The sequence below is a fragment of the Mya arenaria genome, chromosome 10 (genome assembly GCF_026914265.1).
Source record: "Mya arenaria isolate MELC-2E11 chromosome 10, ASM2691426v1".
Classification (NCBI taxonomy): domain Eukaryota; kingdom Metazoa; phylum Mollusca; class Bivalvia; order Myida; family Myidae; genus Mya; species Mya arenaria.
Window position 1 is genome coordinate 4,337,963 of NC_069131.1, and position 19,980 is coordinate 4,357,942.

At 36.5% G+C, this 19,980-nt stretch overlaps 1 protein-coding gene across 1 annotated transcript; it reads left to right on the top strand.

The window, feature by feature from the left end:
• Positions 1 to 9,184: 9,184 nt before the first annotated feature.
• LOC128205204 (torsin-1A-like) lies at positions 9,185 to 14,036 on the top strand. Its single transcript, XM_052906699.1, has 5 exons — positions 9,185 to 9,567; positions 10,247 to 10,509; positions 10,932 to 11,104; positions 11,343 to 11,476; positions 11,784 to 14,036. The coding sequence occupies exons 1-5, from the start codon at positions 9,321 to 9,323 to the stop codon at positions 12,041 to 12,043; spliced, it is 1,077 nt and encodes a 358-aa protein (XP_052762659.1). The 5' UTR covers positions 9,185 to 9,320; the 3' UTR covers positions 12,044 to 14,036.
• Positions 14,037 to 19,980: the final 5,944 nt, after the last annotated feature.

Consider the following 19,980-nt stretch of genomic DNA (forward strand, 5'->3'; position numbering starts at 1 on the left):
GTTATCTATGTTTACAAATACAATACGAAGTGTAGCCGATCCATTGTTTTCTAAAGAATGTTTTTATACAGATGAAGTTTATTTTGAAAATTATACAAGTAGTAATAAAGGTTGGTTTGACCATGACTGTATCGTTGCACGGAACCTGTATTTAGAAGCAGTTAGAATTTTTAATTTTGATAAATCAGATGCTAACAGATTAATTTTATGTGAACGGAAAACTCATTATAAGACAATTGTCCGTAAAAAGAAGAATACTGATTACAAAAAGAGAATGGGAGATATTGAAAACTTAAGAAAGAGGAGACCTAGAGAGTTTTGGAAACATTTTAAGTCTAAGTCTTCTTATAAATCAAACCAAATACCACTAAATGAATTTCGGGAATATTTTGAAACCCTCAGTAATAACACTTTTGGTGGTATTAATCACGAGGCAGATGATTTTAATAATAATAATAATTTTAATGAACCAAATAATTCCTTTCCTGAAATGGATGAACCGATATCACTGCAAGAAATTATAAATGCTGTTAAGTCATTGAAACGATGTAAAGCCTATGGCAGTGATACTATGTTAAATGAATATTTTATTGAAACTGTAGATATTTTATCTTCGCATTTATGTGATTTGTTTAACAATATATTGAATTCGGGTTATTATCCCGAACAATGGACTGAAGGTATTATAATCCCCATTCATAAAAAAGGTTCAGAAACTGATGTTAATAATTACAGGGGAATTACTTTGGTTAGCTGTTTATCAAAATTATTTACTACAGTTATAAATAAGCGTGTTGAAACTTTTTGTGAACAACATGATATTATTTCGGATGCCCAATTCGGATTTCGAAAGGGTCGCTCTACAATATATGCTATATTTATACTGTTATCTCTGATACAGAATTATTTGTTTGAAAATAAAAGGCTATATATTATTTTTGTCGACATGATGAAATGTTTTGATACTATTTATAGAAATGCACTATGGCTGAAAATGTATAAATGTGGAATACAAGGGAAAATACTTAGAATTGTTCGGGACATGTATCAAAAAGTTAAATCATGTGTTAAATCATTATCATCATATTCTGATTATTTTAGTTATGCTGTAGGCTTACGGCAAGGGGAAGTTATGTCCCCTTTATTGTTTCCCCTATTCGTAGAAGATATTGAGCTATATTTGCAAATTGATATAAATTCAGGATTACACATAGATGATATTGTATTGATTTTATTATTATTTGCCGATGACATGGCCATTGTAGGAAAATCTCCTGATGAAATTCAAACGCATTTGGACAATTTAGCAAATTATTGCAACACTTGGGGATTAAAAGTGAATACCGATAAAACCAAAATTATGGTGTTTCGTAAAAGAGGCGGGTTATTACCTAATGAAAAATGGACATATAATGGCCACGATATTCACGTTGTTATCGACTTTAACTATTTAGGTGTGGTGTTTAATTATACTGGCAATTTTAATCTTAACCAGGAACACTTGATTGGCAAAGCCCTTAAGGCAATGAATGTTTTATTTTGTAAATGTCAAGAGTATGACTTAAAACCAAAAATACTGTGTCAGTTATTTGACGCATTTGTTGGTTCAATTTTAAATTATTCAGCGGAGGTTTGGGGGTACACCAAATCTAAGGAATTAGAAAGAATTCATCTTAAGTTTTGTAAAAGATTATTAAGAGTCAAAACCAATACTTGCAATGCGACTGTTTATGGAGAATTAGGTAGATACCCGCTATATATTCAACGATATGTTCGTATGTTGTCATATTGGTTTAGGGTTGCTACCACTGATAATATTATTATTAAAACTGTTTATTTACAAGCAAAGTATGATTGTAATAAAGGTTGTCGTAATTGGGTGTATAACATTAGAAAGATGCTAAAATGATTATGGTTTTAGCTACGTTTATGATAATATCAACAATATTAATGTTAATACATTTATGACGGTCTTCAGGTGTAGAATATACGATGCGTTTAAACAAGATTGGTATGGTACTCTAGAAAACAGCACAGTTTTAGATATGTATAGACATTTTAAAACTAGTCTTGAATATGAAAGTTATCTTGACATTCTGCCCAAAAGTTTACGATTTTTCTTTTGTAGACTACGACTGTCTGTGCACCCACTTCGTATCCAAACCGGTAGATACGCCAGAAATAATATTGTACGCAATCAAAGATATTGTCTATGTTGTAATTCCAACGATATTGAAGATGAATTTCATTTTGTCTGTGTGTGCCCGTCTTTTAATGATATGAGAAAGCTATATATTAAGAAATGCTATTATATAAGACCGTCTGTATTTAAATATTTACAATTGCTGCAATCAAATAATAGAACTGAGCTTATTAAACTATGTATGTTTGTTAAAGACTCTCTTAAAGTAAGATCCTCTTTAAATGTTAGAACTTAACATGGTAAAAATTGTTCATCCTCTGATTTAGATATATTTTAATATTACAATATTTAACCTATTTATTATAACTTTTTGTTATTTTTTGTATATATACTCGTGTGTACTATATTGTTTGTTACTATGCATTCACGTTGACATTGATAATTATAAATATATGTGTTGTTGACGATGTACATTGTACAAGTCGAAATAAAATGTCTGTCTGTCTGTCTGTCTGTCTGTCTGTCTGTCTTCAAATGTCCCTTCATGTCGTGCTTTCTCACCGTCAAGGCCAACGCGGAGGGCATCTGTCGCGTGTCTATGACAGCTCGTGTTCTATAGAGTTTTGGGGGTAAATGAATGCATTTCGTAGTCCGTCCGTATCAATTTCGTAAACACTATATCAACATGGATATGTGTGAATCTTTGCTTACATATTCTATTAGAGTCAGCAGGCGGAACGTATGTTGGGACCTCGCCGCTTGGCCTTTTCAAGACCGCACCAAATCTCCCAGGTGCCACATGCTCTACTCATGAATAATTCGCAATACTACATGTAGCTCAGATGACTATACGTGTGGAAACCGCATTGGATTAGTATAAGAGCAAGGTCAAACTACCAGGTCTAGAGTTCAGTTTATTATGTTCCCCCATCCTATCCTTTAGATATACTGAAGTGATGAAACGGTGGTCACACGGCTTGCTTATCGAGGCGGTGTGAGGAATATGTTTCAACCGTTCATAATTAATTTAAAGGTCACAGTTCAAGGTCAATGGGTTGAAACTTGCATACTGGTGTTTGCGCAATAGCTTACACCAATCGTCAAGGTTTCAATGAGACTTTTGAGATATTATACGCACCAAGGCAACGTGCAGCTCATGTGATCGAGGCGTATCGCCATTGTTTATATTATACGAGTAAGCAAACTTTACATAACTGCACTTTAGGTATACAAATCCGCTCAAACGTCTGGTGCTTCTCTGGACTTCGTGGACGCTTGCTCGATGCTCATGCGTCTCGAAATGGAAGGTAGGGGTCGCCATGGTGAAGCTAATATCAATTGGATGTTTGATTTAAGTAACTGTGTGTATGCCTATCATTTTAACCTTAGCGCACGAAAGAACACTGTATTTAATTACAACGAGGTCCTTTAGATAGGTTGTTTTTAAATACGTATTATGGTGATAGTGTGACACATTAGAGAGTCCGGTTGAATTACCCTTGCTCTTGCATTAGGTCTCTTGTTTCTTCAGCTCGGAGTTGAACCGAACCGATACATGGAAGACAACTTTCCTGGGTTTAAGCCAGTACTGAGTAATTTAGTCTAGTTTATAATCGTCTTCAAATTGTATAACGCGGTCGGGAATTGAACCAACGACCCGCCGCCTCAGGAACGAATTTCCTAGCACTGAACAGCTATTAGAGCGGATAGCCCGCTGAATATTGTTTGCCATCATTTCTATGTAAGAATTATGTTTACCAACGGTTGAAGGAATTATCAGTGAATAATGGAATTATAGAGGATAGATGAAATGCCGCCTTGGCATTAGCTTCTATAACAAACGAGGGAATACTTTTGTAATCAGGCTGTCAGGTTGAAGGACGGTGGGAGGACTGTTACGAGGTGATCCGCCCCAACATGGATGATCACGTGCTCACGTTCAACGACAACCACATACTCCTGGCATGTCTAGGAGCCAATAATCAGGCAGCGGTGGAACAGTGATGACGTCAATACTGGATTGGGTAGCGTCAGTATGGCCTACAAGGTCTGGTATGGATTTTTTAATTAATACTGAGTGGCATCATACGTTCAACTTATTAGCTGAGCACGAATAGCTCGCGATGAGCCGGTGAGCCAATGTGATCGGTCTACGTCCGGTGTCCGGTGTCCGTTGTCCGGCGTCAGCAAATGCTTATAAACTTAATCTTCTCCATGTACGTCTGGAATAGGATATCTTTGAAAATCTTCTTGTCTGAAACCGTTAGACGCAGACACTTGATAGTTTGTATGATTTATCAGAAGAATGTATGAGTTGTTCAGATGATAGTTAATTGATATGTTTGTTTGGTATTAATCCAAAATTGCATTACCACAAACCATTGTTGTTCTGATGAAAAAACACAGGATAAAATGTTTCAATCAGGTGGCCAGGGCGATTAAGGGCCATCATGGCCCTCCTGTATAAAAGTCTTATGCACCATACATGTTCATGTTGTCGATTCCGCTCCTTTAAGTTACCTGTTCCAGTTGTCGATTTTTGTATGACGGTTTTAAACAGCAAATGTATGAAAGGAACGACTATGTGATCAAAGCATACTGAATAGAAAAAGTATACAAACATGTTCACACCAGTTTACATACATTCCCCAGTAGCAGCACGGGCGACCAGACGAATATTACCAAGGAATTCGGGCTTGTCATCTGTAAGGCGTTTGAGGCGAACAGGGCCGGAGACTGCGCCCAGGCGATAGAGCTAATGTACCCGGTTAGATACCTGATATGGAAGATAGGCGGCAGTCTAGCGCAGGTGGGCGAATTCTTCAGTGTTTCAGAACAAAGTGGCGAAAGGTGGATGAAACAGATTGTTTTGCAGAAAAAAAATATCAGTCTGATTCTAGTAAAAGACTAAAAAATGTTGAAACTTTTAACATTTCGTAGGCAACTGAACGCATATTAAACGCTTATATATGATCAAATGTTTCCTAAACATTTTTTATCCTTTTTGTTTTTTTCATAAGTTAATGTTGACCTGATCTTCCCGAAATATACGTTCATGTTTGCCTTTATCTTGCAGCGGGATCTGTACAGTCTGTTCTTGATCAACGCGGCATTGAAATCCAACAAACCAGAACACCATCGCCTTGCCAAGTAACATAGTTCAAACATTCTCACAATGTACATTTCATATTCACATTGTTCATGCCTCTGTGTTAAATGTCTATATGCGAATACATTTTAAGTGATCAAAACCAGGCCGGATAACGTTAAAATATTCACTGCCTATCAGTTCGAGTATCTGGTTTATTCAGGACGCTAAGATTCAGTAAACATATCCATTAAAGAGTATTGTTGCCATAACAACAGCCTCAACTCATTGTCCACAGGTTCATGTTGATGGAGCAGAAGTTAGTAAAACCTTGATCGCCGATGAAGGACCGGCTTATGCATAGAGCGCTGGCTATCCACTCGGACTGAGGATGGCGCCACTCGCCGTAGCAACTGGTTGCCCCTAGCAACGCCTCGGGCTGGTGTCTATACGGTTACAAAGGCTACGATTGAATCGTTTGTGACAAACATTTTAATTTTATTCAGAGATATACATGTTATTCGTACTTCGAGGTGTTTTTATGGTTACAGTATGAACTTATTGCGACGTCTGCTCGAATTAAAACAACACACTACAAACAAAGGATGAAAGATATGCTCATCAGACACAATGAAGAACTTAGTAGTTATTTAAATTAATAACATGTTACCATTGCACATTATAATATATTCCATGTGTTTCTGGTCCGAAAAACCCGACTCGCGAGCACATGTAAAAGCCGGCAACGAGGTTTGCCAAGTTGACAGCCACGCTGTATGCACGAATTCCGGATTTTTTATCCGGACCGGCAACACATATTTTTTTTCTTGCATATTTTTATAATTTTATTTTTTGCAAAAAAATAAAATACTAAAAAAGATAAGTTATCGTGTACATTTCACTAAACAAAGCGTGTGTCGTTGTTTACTGGCGTCACGATGTGTTGTACTAAAGATAAACAAAATATTATGTTTACTAATTAGTGTAATTAACAATCGTTGCTCTCCGTTCAATTTTATGCTTATTTCTTTGTCTAAACGATATTGTTATGACTTGCCCTGCTTTTTTACATATCAATAAATATTAACATTAACACGTCATTCATTAGCGAAGATTGTTGTTTATCAATTTCACATTATATCTGTATACAGTGCAATGGCATTTCCCATCGAAATCGCGTTTGTTTGTTTGATACTTCTGTCCTGTCATAGGGCGCAATAATACTTATTGGCGGGGCATATTTACTACGGAACTATTTTTTTCAATGAAATCGTAGTAAATTATTGGCAACATGCATAACTGTAATATGCAGTAAAGCAGTTAAAACAAAACAAGCAACGATAATTTGATTAATTTTAATGTAGATGATTTCATGATGGTGACAGTTGAAGAAATATAAAATTACAATGAAGAAGACTTATTTAGGAATTTGGGATTGACATTTGGTAAAAAAAGCATCTGACAAAACATGAAATCGAGGAAATGAAACAATAACATATTGTAGTGCACCCAGCAACATCCAGAAGAAAGATATCAGTTTAACAAGTCTTTTCGCGTCCTCTGGCTTTCCTTCCGCGAAAGTTCATGTTACCCCACCCACCGCTACTGTCGTTTCCATAGAGACGTTTCAGCCTCATTGAATGTTTACTTCCAAACAAATGACAATGCACTTGCTGATTTGTCCAACACCGTATTCCAACATGATTCATACACCAACTGATTCTTCAACATAACGCTCAACATGTAAATTGACTGGAATTGCTCTCCAATTTGAAAGCTCGTGACTTAACAAACGCTAGTATCGGGTATTATCGCAAGATATAATGAGAACTTTGTAGGTGGCGATATTTTTGATGTTTGCTGGTTATTGTTATTTTTTTATAACTCGAGTTGTATTTTTCTAGTTGTAATTCAGTTATAATACGTATTTATAATATACTTGACCTTAAAAATATAGGAAAAAACATATAAATAAGGAACTATTTTATGTGTGCATTCATTGTCGTATAAAATTAGGTTACGATAGCTGTTCTAATTTACCCACCATTGAGAACAACGAGAGAAAGAAAACATACTAATTTCTCTTGAATAATCAATTTATTTTAGCAGAAATGTAGATTTAAATATATGTAAATATAAATATTAAAATTCGACATTTTATTGGGGTATGGTATGCAATGGGGCTGTTCAAGTTTGCGCAAACTCATGTAATATACGATCTATAACGATACAATGATACTGGAATTATGTAATCTAAATGCTAGATATACCAACAAATCCAACGTATCATTCTTCTGTTTTATGTTGTCGGGGATATGGCAGTCTGTGACGTAAGTTCTAATACCGCATAAACGGCCACAATAACTACGAAAACCGTTTATCGTCAAATTCACCCGTGCCGACCCGCGCCAAGACGAACGTGGCATCTTTTTTTTCGAAAGAGGAAAGAGCACATTTTTGCGTGAATATCTGAAAACCAGTGAAAAAAGATTGCTGACAAAAAGATCGGATCGCTGATTTTCATATTTTCGTTCGAAAATTAATGGCTTAAACCGTTACTAACATAAAACAATATGAGCTTCGTCGTTTATACAACACTGTTCATGTTGTTTTGATGTGACTAAGCAAATGTTTCTATATTTTTATCAAATTGCACTTCAACAGAAAAAGTTGATGGTTTAAGTAATAGCTAGATGACATGATGTGAATTCTTAATGATTAAAATATTGGGCGGAGTGACACTTCATGTCATCTTACTGACTTAGAATACAACCTCATTGACTGATACATTGACAACGCAAAAGGCGGACCTTTAAACACCCGCGAACGTTAAAATTCTACTACTTAATGGTTGCCTATCAGCAATCTCATTGGCTAAAATTGTAGGTTGTATTCTAAATAACTATTCATATTTGCTCGTATGATTAAGTATCTCTCCTACAGCGACTATATTAAACACAATTATTATTAGCGTTCACGGTCGACCTTTTGTAGTGGCATAATGCTGTCTGTGGTTTGGCTGTGGAATGCCAGTGTCTGGTGATTCAACGAGTAGTTGGGGTGTACAGGGGAGACTTTGTTTATGCATTTTCGGTTTAGGCGGGAATCTTGTATTGTGTATGATCTGTTATTATATTGGGAAACAATTTTCGTGAACATTTTTGGAACATGACGCAGTCACCTGGGTTCAGTGTCGGTAAAGGCTTGGCATTTCTTTTATGGTGCCAATGTTTTATTTTTCACGTATGGTTTGCATGTTTTTATGCGCTGATTTGATGTCGACCGTTTTTTTTAGTTAATTGCTCATTAGAAGTTGGCAAAATCGACCTGAGGCGCCGGGACATAAGATGCTGCACCGGTGAATAGACCACATGGTAGAGGAGTTTGCGAAATTCTAACGAAACGAGGTATGCGTCGGCTTTGTGTTATACGTGTAGCTGTTTGGACAGCGGATTCTGATGGTCATTAGAGCTAGCCCCCACATAATGACGTCTCGCGAACTCTCGCGTTATTTAGTGCAATAAGCGTCCGCGTGATCGAAATCTCGGCTTCACCAGGCGCTTACCGTGAACTGGTCTAATGAGGTCACGTGTTGAAAATTCCAGTTTTTCGCGAATCTTTCAAACCCCTCAGATTTTGAACTGTGTCGCGTCGTCAGTTTTTATCCGTACGGACTACCGAATCGGCTGAAGTGTACTAACCATGGTTTAGCTTGAAATGTTTATCAAATGCATAAAATATTTGTGATGGCTGAATGCGGTGACCAAAATCACGTTTTGTTTGTATTCGAACATGAAAAGGTCGCACGAGACATTTTGCCAAGGTCGCTCGGGAATTTCATGCGGCTATGTGTTCTTATATATATAAATATATTCATGTAGCTAGCACGTCATTACTATATTTAGCCTCCTGAAATATACCTAGGCTCGTAAGATACTGGGGTTTCCGCCAGTTATTACAATTAAATGAAAGGCTGTATCAACATTTTGTGTTTTTGTTATAATAATATTTGAATTAGAGGATTGACCGTGTACTTGTTATAAAAGGACTGATTTTATTTATCAATTATATATAATAAATAAATACACGATGTTAGACGCGATGTTACGTCTTCTTCTTGACCTTCAGCCGAACAGATATATGTTCTACGGATTGGTGGCCATCCTGGCTGTGTTGTTAACTGTCATACTACTGCAGATTAATTGGGTCCTGCTGCTGTACAGGGAGAAGGTGGTACCCGCCTTTCTGGTTTTACTGGTGACAGGAGCGCTGGCCGCCGGCGGACACCACTTCCTGTTTCCAGACGCCTGTAAATGTGGCCTGAACAAGATTCAAGGTAAACTACTAAATTTAGAATGCTGGCCTTATCTTTTTATTTCTATATTGTATGTAAACAGGCTTTAATTATTGCCCCCGGCGTCTTTCGTTTTGATTGGAATGTTTTATCTTTTATATCAAAATGTATTAAACACAAATGTACCTTTAGTAAATATTTAAAACAATTAGCTAACTTCAATGAGTATGTCATAAAACTTGTGTTTGTGCCAAATCAGATTGAAATCATATTTCATACAAATACAGAAGTATTGATATTGTGTACAGAACGATATTGAATGAGATTAAAAATCCAATAAAGACTAACTGGACAAATATGGTTGAACAAATGTTATGCAGTTATGGATTTCAAGAAATAGCTCAAGATGAGGGCCATACAAATACATGTATGAGCATGCTTCAGTCCCATGATAAGGCCATGATACATTCATTCAACAATGGAACAGTAGATTAGAAAAAACTCAATCAGAGCGACGTTTTAAATGGTATTTCTTCTGTTGTTTTTTCACTTGATGGACGAAAATAAAACCCGCCTGAACATTAGTTGTTGTTTTTAATGTCCAGATCATTATATACATATATATATATATTTTTTAATCATGGTTTCACAGTCTGATTTTCACACAGGCAGTGAAGATACGTTTAAATACTATTCTGCTCTTTTATAAAAATGTATACAGCGTTTGAGGACATCCTTCCTGACAACATCTGGGACCAACCTGTGGCTACGGAGATGGTGGTAGGGGCACTTAAGGCCCATCGCTTAGCCCGGAGCCGGAAGCCGCTGTTGTTGTCCTTCCATGGCGGCACAGGAACCGGAAAGACCGCACTGAGCATGCTTATGGCCAAAACTATGTTTGGGTATAAGCATGGAGAAGAATCTGGCGCCTCGGGGGTTTATATAATTGATGAACTAGTTGGTGCATCTAAGGAAGACAAGTTGGTATGAAGCCACATGCAATAACCTGCAGTTCAATAAACATAACGTATATTTATAGCAGTAATACTAACGCTCGACTAATATGTCTGGCCTTCAAAAGCGTAGACCGACGTAGACTGGATCTTCTCGGGTATATTGTCACATTACCAACATGGTAGTTTTATATAAATTAATTCATACATGTAAGATTAATTTCCTTTTTGATTGTAGGTATTAATTATTTAAGAAAACTTACAACTTACATGTTTTAACAGTTTGCAAATCATTTTTTTTTATATTTTATTTTGAACATTTAAGTCAAGTGAGATATCTAATTTTGCCTGTTTGAGGTTCCTTTTTTTAGCTTTGCATTGTAAAACCCCTTTTATTAGCTTTATTCAACGGAAAACATTGTTGTACTTCAAATCCTTTCCAACCTCAAATAGGAGTATGTACGGACAACGCTAGATGGCGCCCTAAGGTCTGGCCGTGGTTCGCTGTTCGTGTTTGAAAGCATGGAGGCACTACCAGGCAATACAAGTCAACTACTGAGAACACTACTTGAGAACAGTGAATCTGAATATCCTTGTAAAAATGAGTCCATCTTTATCATGAACACGTGAGTTTAAAATATTCATTCTCAGTGTATTCTGAAAGTGTTTTTTTCAAATGATTCCACATCAAGTGTAAAGGTTAGGGTTTTATAAATTCTTAGATAAGTTTCCTTCAAACATGTTATTTAGAAATCATCATAAGGTGATACTTGGAAACAATATTATATTATAAGGTGTGCATGATATAGTAGATAACAGGTTAAGGCTTCAAGCGATACAAGTGTGCGCGCTTTATCTCTTCAGCCACATCGGGTCCACTGAACTGGCAGCGGTGGCGCTCAAATCGTGGCTTGAAGGCGCAGACCGCGAAAGTACACATCGTCGAGAGCTACAGACCGCTATTACTGTCGCTTCCGGCAACACCGGCAATCGATCAGGTGTGCTCATATTTCGAACTATACATAAGTAAAAAGTCTAATCATGTTAAACTCCAAGTAGGATAAAAGATAACAAATAGCCCGATTAACTATTTCCCGAAATATCGGTATAAGTATGATGTATGACTAAATTTCTTCAAAGCATTGAATGCATCACTTTAACCTTTTTTGCATAAATGAATCTGTTGAAGCATACGGTACCATAAAGCTTTTAACAAAAACTACATGTAGGCTGCTGTGTAGACGTGTTCTAAAACACACGCCTTTGTTCTATAGTTTACCTTCTTAAAGTTACCCTCACTTAAAGCCCACAGGTGGCACCGGATAATGGTCCACCATGGACTGATCACCGAGAGTGTTCCTTTCCTGCCGCTCGAGCGCCCTAGCGTCCGCCGCTGCATTATCCGTGAGGTGTTCTTTCTCCATAACATGGACCGGAAGTTAGATGACGTTGGAGAGGTCATGCGCAACCGAGAGTTCTATTCTGTTGGTCACCCCGTTTTCGCCAAAAAAGGGTGTGCCAACATCAGTGAAACTGTTAAACGTTTTTCAAAAGCTACGAAGTAACCCCCTGTTAAAAATGATCTACAATTTATAGCATAAATGTTTTTATTTTGTATGGTTCAATACCATATATTAACCTTTTATTTACGTTTTAAAAAGCTATCCTGACTCATTTTCACCCGAGACATAATATATATGCTCTGAAGAATAATCGTCACTTTTCATGTGTTTTCATTATCTCAATTACAATATAAAGCCAATCACATCAATTCAAAGACAATTAAAACGAATAATTTCAATACGAGTCTCTATCTCGACATACGATGGGATAGCTATATATGGTAATAAGTCCTTTTCCTGTATAAATGCTGTATTTTACAGAGCCATGCGGTTTTTCCTTGGTGTAGGTAAATATACTACCAATGCTGTCCGACAGTGAAAATCTAAATGTACCTACTGGTCTCGCCTTTCCAACCTTGGTTTGTCACGGCTCAATAAACGTATTGCACTCTGGGCTGGTGCAAAGGGGAGTAACTCATGTCGTAACTGGTTTTATTTGGTTAAGCAGAAACTGGGTTCTCTGAACCTGGATATTTATTGCAGTATTGAAACCGTTATACCTAAACATGCTATTTTAAGTAAAGTAGAGGAGTTGTTGCTGCATCAGTTTACGCAGGGCTGGTTGGCTCAGATTAATAGTACAGTTGGTACATCAGGTAGAGGGCGCAAAAAAAAATGCGTACATACAGTTTGTTGAAAACTGAATTTGGTACAGAAAAGTACTGTAAAATAATCATGCCGCTGCAGCATAGGTCGGCACTGAGTAAATTTAGATGTGGTGTAGCTCCTCTACGAATTGAAACTGGCAGATATGAAAACTTACCGGTTGACGTTAGAAAATGCCCTTTTTGTGATACTGTAGAAAACGAGTCTCATGTTATCCTTGAGTGTAGAGCATATGATGATTACCGTGTTACATTGTTTGCTAAGGCCGTTGAAACTGATAACTTATTTCTAACTATGAGTAATACTGAAAAGTTGAAATTTATACTCTGTAATTCTGCATTGCTACGACTTGCTGCCAAAACCTGTAATTTGATTTTAAAGAGAAGACAGTTTTATCTGTGTAAATAGTCATTGCGTTCATGTACATACTTTTAAGTATGTAGATGTTTACTTATTGTACTTTGTGATATTCTAATAGGTCACACAAATGATATTGGTTCCTTGTTATTAAATGAGCCTCCTATATAATGGTCGGTAAATCCAATTTCACCTGCTTGTTTTAGTGTTTCTGGGAGCTTCTGTCAGTATTAAGTCGGTTGTTTCACTTTTTTCTATGGGCTCTTAAAGCAAATCTTATGCTCATTGATGGAAGAAAATTGTTTGTGTGGCACATTAGTGTTTAATTTGTAAGTACAGTTGTTGTTGTTTTTACCAGTCAGTATCAGTCACATATTTTAAAACAAGTCTGTATTTTATTTTGTATTAATATGTTCTGTGCATTTGTCAAATAGTCTCCTGTAATTCTGTATAGAATGGCCATATAATTATTTGTTTTATGTGTTGCATGTAACTTTTAGTATGTATATGGACGAGACTCTAATAAAGATATAAATACTTAAAAATACGAAGTAAAGTTGAAAATGAAATGAAATACATAATCTTCAAAAGCCCTTCATGACATACCAAGTTTCATGAACGGAACTTAAATTCATAGAGTTATACAAAGCTCCAGTCAAAAAGTAGTATTTGCAATATTCTTGTTGCCGTAACAACCACATGTTTGTCTGACAAAAGAGACGACACACACAACCTCTGTCTACATACCAACTTAATAACGATAACTTGCATACTTCTTGAGGTATTTCTGGATCCATTTTTTCCAGGATTGACGAACGGACGGACGTAGGGTAAACTTAGGCTATATTTCTGTCAGGTGAAACTGGTTAGGAAGCGAAAGCACAATCTGTATATAGGACTATTTATCCGTTTTTGTTGATCTGCAATTATCTACAAAACAAACGTCACCCTAACGGCCATTGCTGATATTAAAGTCCAGAAGTTAAATAATTATTCTTTATTGTATAAATAAGATCTCGACATGCTCGTTTAATAATAAACACTCGTCAAGGTAATTGTTCTTTTCGTTGCATATAAACACACGCAAACGGTTTGGAAAATGAGTTTGTCCAACATTGAAAGAGCAGGAACGATTTAAAAGATATCATGGATATCATTCTATGGTTGTGTGTGTTGTATATAAAAACTTAAGGAGAGATTGTCCCTCTTCTTATTATAGGAAGTATGTACACCATTTCTCAACTCCTCAATGTAGAAAATAAACAGTTCCTCCATACAACAGCGCTGTACATCATTACAGCCTTCATTCTATTCATAAAAATCCACATTCACTTTTACTTTTTAAAATCAAAGCGCTTAAAGCATTGACAGGCTTTCGACCTGCTACAATTTGTGAGTATAGTCATGTCCTGGCGAATGGAACGGGAATTGTTAGAAGATTTCGAAGTTTATCTCAATAATTTGTCTTACAATAACATGACTTTACCACAAAAGGTACCAGGCCAAAAGCCGTTCAACGCTTTAAGTTCTTTTATTCATATTCATACGCAGGAAACTGCAAGGAATGTTAAAACAACATTCGGTCATGCTTTTCGGTGAAATATGGAGTTTTATCAGTCAATAAAAATAGTAAAAATATCAACTTTTAAGTAGCTCACCCCTGATGAAAATCTCAACTTGATCTCTTCAAGTTTTATACTTATAACAGTTGTTGTTAAGCACAGGACTATAAATCTTTTGCGCGTTTCAAAATAAAGGTTCGAATTCATCCAGAAGCACAATATTTATTTATATTTTTGTTATTCCTTTTTTATCAGCTGACATTTTTTTTACAAATGTTTATACTGTACTTTCATTAGAAAGCAATAAAATACATTTGTACACCTAAATATTAGCTTCTTTGGGGATTTCATTACTTGCAGGCCCGACTGAAATGGCTGGTTGGGAATTTCAACCACGAATATCTTTATAAAAAAGGGACGGTAAAGCATTTTTGGCATAGGTTAAAGCTGCACTCTCACAGATTAAATGTTTTGACAACTTTTTTATTTTTTTTTGTCTTGGAACGAGCAAATTTTTGCCACAATCCATGGAAACCAGTTATATAAGACTGCTGACAAAATATTAGATCGTAGCTTAAAACATTAATTTTCGAATGGAAATATGAAAATCTACGATCTGATTTTTTGTCAGCAATCTTACATTGGGTTGTAGATATTTACGCCAAAATTTGCTCTTTCCAAGACAAAATCTGTGAGAGTGCAGCTTTAAAGTTAATTATTGAAAAAAAAACAGGACATGGATATTATAAGAACTTGTTGATTTTGCTTTAAAACATCGATTTTTCAATTTTTACGATTGATTGCTCCAGCTTTACCCGGAGTGCCCAATCGACACCTGCTGGTAACCCTCATGAAGCTATTAAAATAAACGCTCTGACATGTTTGGCCACTCAGTATATAGAGAGAAATGATGGCCTAAACAGAAATGTACCTTTAATATTGGCGAGAGGCCGTGGTGTTACACTACATTATGGGAGAAATACTGAAAGGGCGATGTTTGACGTTCCCCCACCGAAAAGTAACTATGTATGGTATTGTATTTTTTGCCGAGATAAGTCAAGAAATGCAATATTATACGTTACGGGGTTAGTAGGGGACACGATATGGGATATACGGGGCAAAGGAAACCAGTTTGAGTTTGGTTAGTGGTCACCAAACCGAACAAGTGGGTTTTCTTCGGGTACCTCGGTTTCCCCCACAACACAAGAGCACATTCTCGCGCAACATCGTGCCAACGAGAGTGACTTAGTATAAGCTATCATAGCTTCCTTCACAATCGTTGTAAAATATATCATGTTCAAAGTTTAAAGTAAAGTAAAGGAAACCATATCGGGTTATGGTTCCCTGCGCCCCGTATATCCCATATCGATCACCTACTAACCCCTGTAACGTATATATCACGTCGACAACCTGTTAACATATTTAAATGTTTCATTGTTCATCGGAATATTCATTGGAATCGGAAAATAGACGCCATTTTCGATATAAAATTGGTGACACATTATGGAAAAATCTGGGGTCACCACGTGACCAGTCCTGGACCAATGGCGTTGCTTCATTTATGTTTGAGGCGTGATATAATGTAACATCAAGGCATTGTAGTATTCAGGAAAGGCGAGAGATAACCACACAACTTACATTTTCATTACGGTGACTCAGAAATAGAAATTGTATTAACATATTGCTATTAATGTATTCTATTAACGAGTGGAAGCTTTTTATGGAATCAATGTCAGAAATTATTTCCATGTCATGCCAATAATATACCTTTTTAAACTAAAGAAACCGCTTTAAAGCTTGGATAACAAATTAACTGAACATGTGTTAGATATTTAATCGGGCACACTACAGGCTAGTTAAACAAAAGTGTTTAATTTCAATTTATAATCATGTTAAACTAATTTGCCCATAATGATGAAAACGATAAAGCATATGATTTAGGTATAGATAAAATTAGTTAAAACCAGGTAACAAAGTCCCCAGTCAAAAACCGCCAACATATTGCTAATATTTTGTTATCGGTACCCTAAATCATATCCATGTTAAGTACAGATGAGATATTCATGATTATGCGTTAAAATCATATTTTTACTTTGCATCACCCTATATTGTGCACCTTAAACATGTTAGATAACTTGATAAATGATTAAAGCCTTTCCTAATTTATGAATATTAAGTTTACAGATAGGCTGAAGATATAGAAAGATAACATGCCATGTTTTGTAAGAATTAGCTCGTGGTTAAAACCTCTAACCAAAAAAGGATATCGGATATGGAGAACTTGAGAGAAAATATATATTTTCTATGCGTTTAACATATACTTTAAAACAAATTTGTTGAAAATATTACTTTGTAGTAATAGGAAATACACAAATGTTATGTACAGAACGTCGTTGGTTTGAATCTTACCATCAGCACATTTTTTGTCATTTTCTATTCATAAAGACGAATTATCCCTCGATAATTTTAACAATTTACATGCGAAACGTTGGTGCCGACTATGGTCCGTATTTAAAATTAAATTAAACGTTCACGGAAATAAAACATGACACAATACCATTAAATAAAATGTTCAAATAAGTCTATACATAGAAGTCAAGGGCTCAATGTCAGATTACAACGAAATACTTTCCTGCTCATTTATAAATATGTTAACAGCGTTTGAAAACATCGTTCCTGACCACATTTGGGGCCAGCCTGTGGCTACGGAGATGGTGGTAGAAGCAATTAAAGTCCACCGCACAGCCTTGAACCGGAAGCCGCTGGTTTTGTCCCTCCATGGCGGTACAGGAACCGGAAAGACCGCACTGAGTTTGCTCTTGGCCAGGACAATGTTTGGATACAAGGATGGTGAACCATTTGGCACATCCGGTGTGTATGTCATTGACAAGCCGGTTGGTGCTTCTAACGAGGAATACAAGGTATGTGTCCACGTGCAGTAGCTTGCAGTTCAAGAAACATAACCTATACTTTAACAGGCTGGCCTTAAAACAGAATTGAACGTTGTTGACAGGATCTGTTATGGTGTTATCACATTACCAAGATCAACACTGATAGTTTTAACATTAATATGTCCATGTAAGATCAATTCACTTGTATTTGTATTTAATGACATATCATAAAATTAGTAACACTTAAAAGTTCTTTCTGTCAGCGTTTCAATTTTAAAACCCTTTCATAAGCTTTATCAGAAGAAAAGAACAATGTTGTACTTTAAATCCTTTCCAAACCTCAAAAGGAATATATAAGGACGACGCTTGATGGCGCCCTAAGGTCTGGCCGTGGTTCCCTTTTTGTGTTTGAACGCATGAAGTCCGTACCAGGCAATATTGGCCAACTCATGAAGACAATACTTGAGGACAGTGAACATAACTATCCATGTAAAGATGAGACCATTTTTCTCCTCAACACGTGAGTTCTATTCAGTTTCGAAATGATACCGTTATTGTGCTTACATTATTTTTATTTGCTCTCACTTTTAGGCTGTTAGCAACCGAAATGGCAGGAATGACAACCAAGTTAAACGTCACATTTGCGTAATATATCTTATTTTACAAAAATTAAATCGAAAAGCGTCTAATTTTTAACATCATATCGTCATTACTCAATATTTTGGTGATCAAGTCTCGGTACAGTTAATATCAAGTCTCGAGTCACCAACGAGCAAGAAAACAACAAGTCTCAGTACAGTCACCAACATATTCTGGAGGCCGTATCATTGCGAATATTCTATCGATTTTGCTTAAACTTGAAACTTGAATATTATACAACTGGGCAAATAAATTGGTCGCTTCACTTTTTTGATTTATGACTCTGTAAAGACGATACGGGGGCCTTTTGTAACAAACGGTGAATATTTTTGAGTGAGCAATGCATAGTTTTTTGGTCATTTTTACAAATCTCGACAGTGTTATAGCATTTTCTGAATTTTCGGAGCTGGGGAAATTATCGTCAGTATACAAAATCAACATAACAAGGTGAAATACGAGGTAGAAGAGCAAATATTGGGCTTCAACTTACCGCTGCACCGCTTCCTTCCGTCGCGAATACCGATGACAGATGCTCAAATAGTGAGCAAATTCCGGTGGTCGCTCCTCCACAGTGACTATATGGAAATAAGAATCATTAGAATGTACGTTTGCAAAATCTGAGGTATATATTATAGATTATGGATAATGATATCGGATATATGTTCTTCCATTTTACATACAAGGCTACTGGTATATTTTGCCAATTTGGTTTATTTCAATGCTAGAGCAGTGCAGACAGAAGGAGAAACCGAACTGAATTAATTATGTATTGTAAATCTGAATTATCTCCCCTGTAGAATCTCATTTATAGAAGTATTATGCAATGGAGTTCCAATGAGATCAAAGCCAGCACATCAAGGAGTTTTCCAGTTTATGGGAGTTTCCTCTTTCATATCCGTGTTTTATGCGTGTATTTTACTGTTAATATATGCAAAATATAACATACTCTTACATGCATTTACTTTGTAAACCAAGCACTATTCCAGGTATGTTTTAGAGACTGATTTTCATTGAAATCTTGTACTTTCGAGTATGATGTGCAACTCCACCTGGACTAAGTTGATTTTTATGGTCTATTACAAAAGTCTTGAGCGAAAGCTCAAACCTTATTATGCGTTCCCTATCTCTGCAGCTATATCGGGTCCAAAAACCTTGAGGATGTGGCTCTCGACTCGTGGAAAGACGGCATCGACCGCGATCGCATAGATCGTCGGGAGCTCCAGGCCGCTATCAGTACCGCTTCCGGTGACAACGGTAACCCATCAGGGCTTTGCTCCTGTTACGTACTACAAACAAGAATAAAGTACTAGTATATCAATGTTAAAGTATAACTGCACTTCTACAAAGTATTGAATGCATCAATTGAATCAGATTTGCATATGTCCAAACAAAATGTACCATAAAGCTTTTCGGTAAAAACTGTATGCGTCTGTGTATATGTTTTTCAATCACATGCCTATATTTCCATAGTTTAACATCTAAAAGTTACCCTCACACAGAGACCGACAGGTGGCATCGGCGGATGACAGAACATGGACTAATCACCAAGAGTATCCCTTTTCTGCCGCTTGACCGCTCAACCGTCCGACGCTGCATAGTCCACGAAATGCCATACCTTCCTCACGTTAACGAGAACAAAAAATTAGCGGATGTGCGGTATGCCATGGGTCTACGGAATTTTCATGCAAGTGGGAGCATCGTCTTTGCAAAAAAGGGGTGTGCCAACATCAGTTTAACTGTTCCATAAGTAATACAAAGGTCCACTTCCGGTGTTAAAGCCAGTTGAACATGATCTTTAATTAGTAGCATGAATATTTTTGTTTTG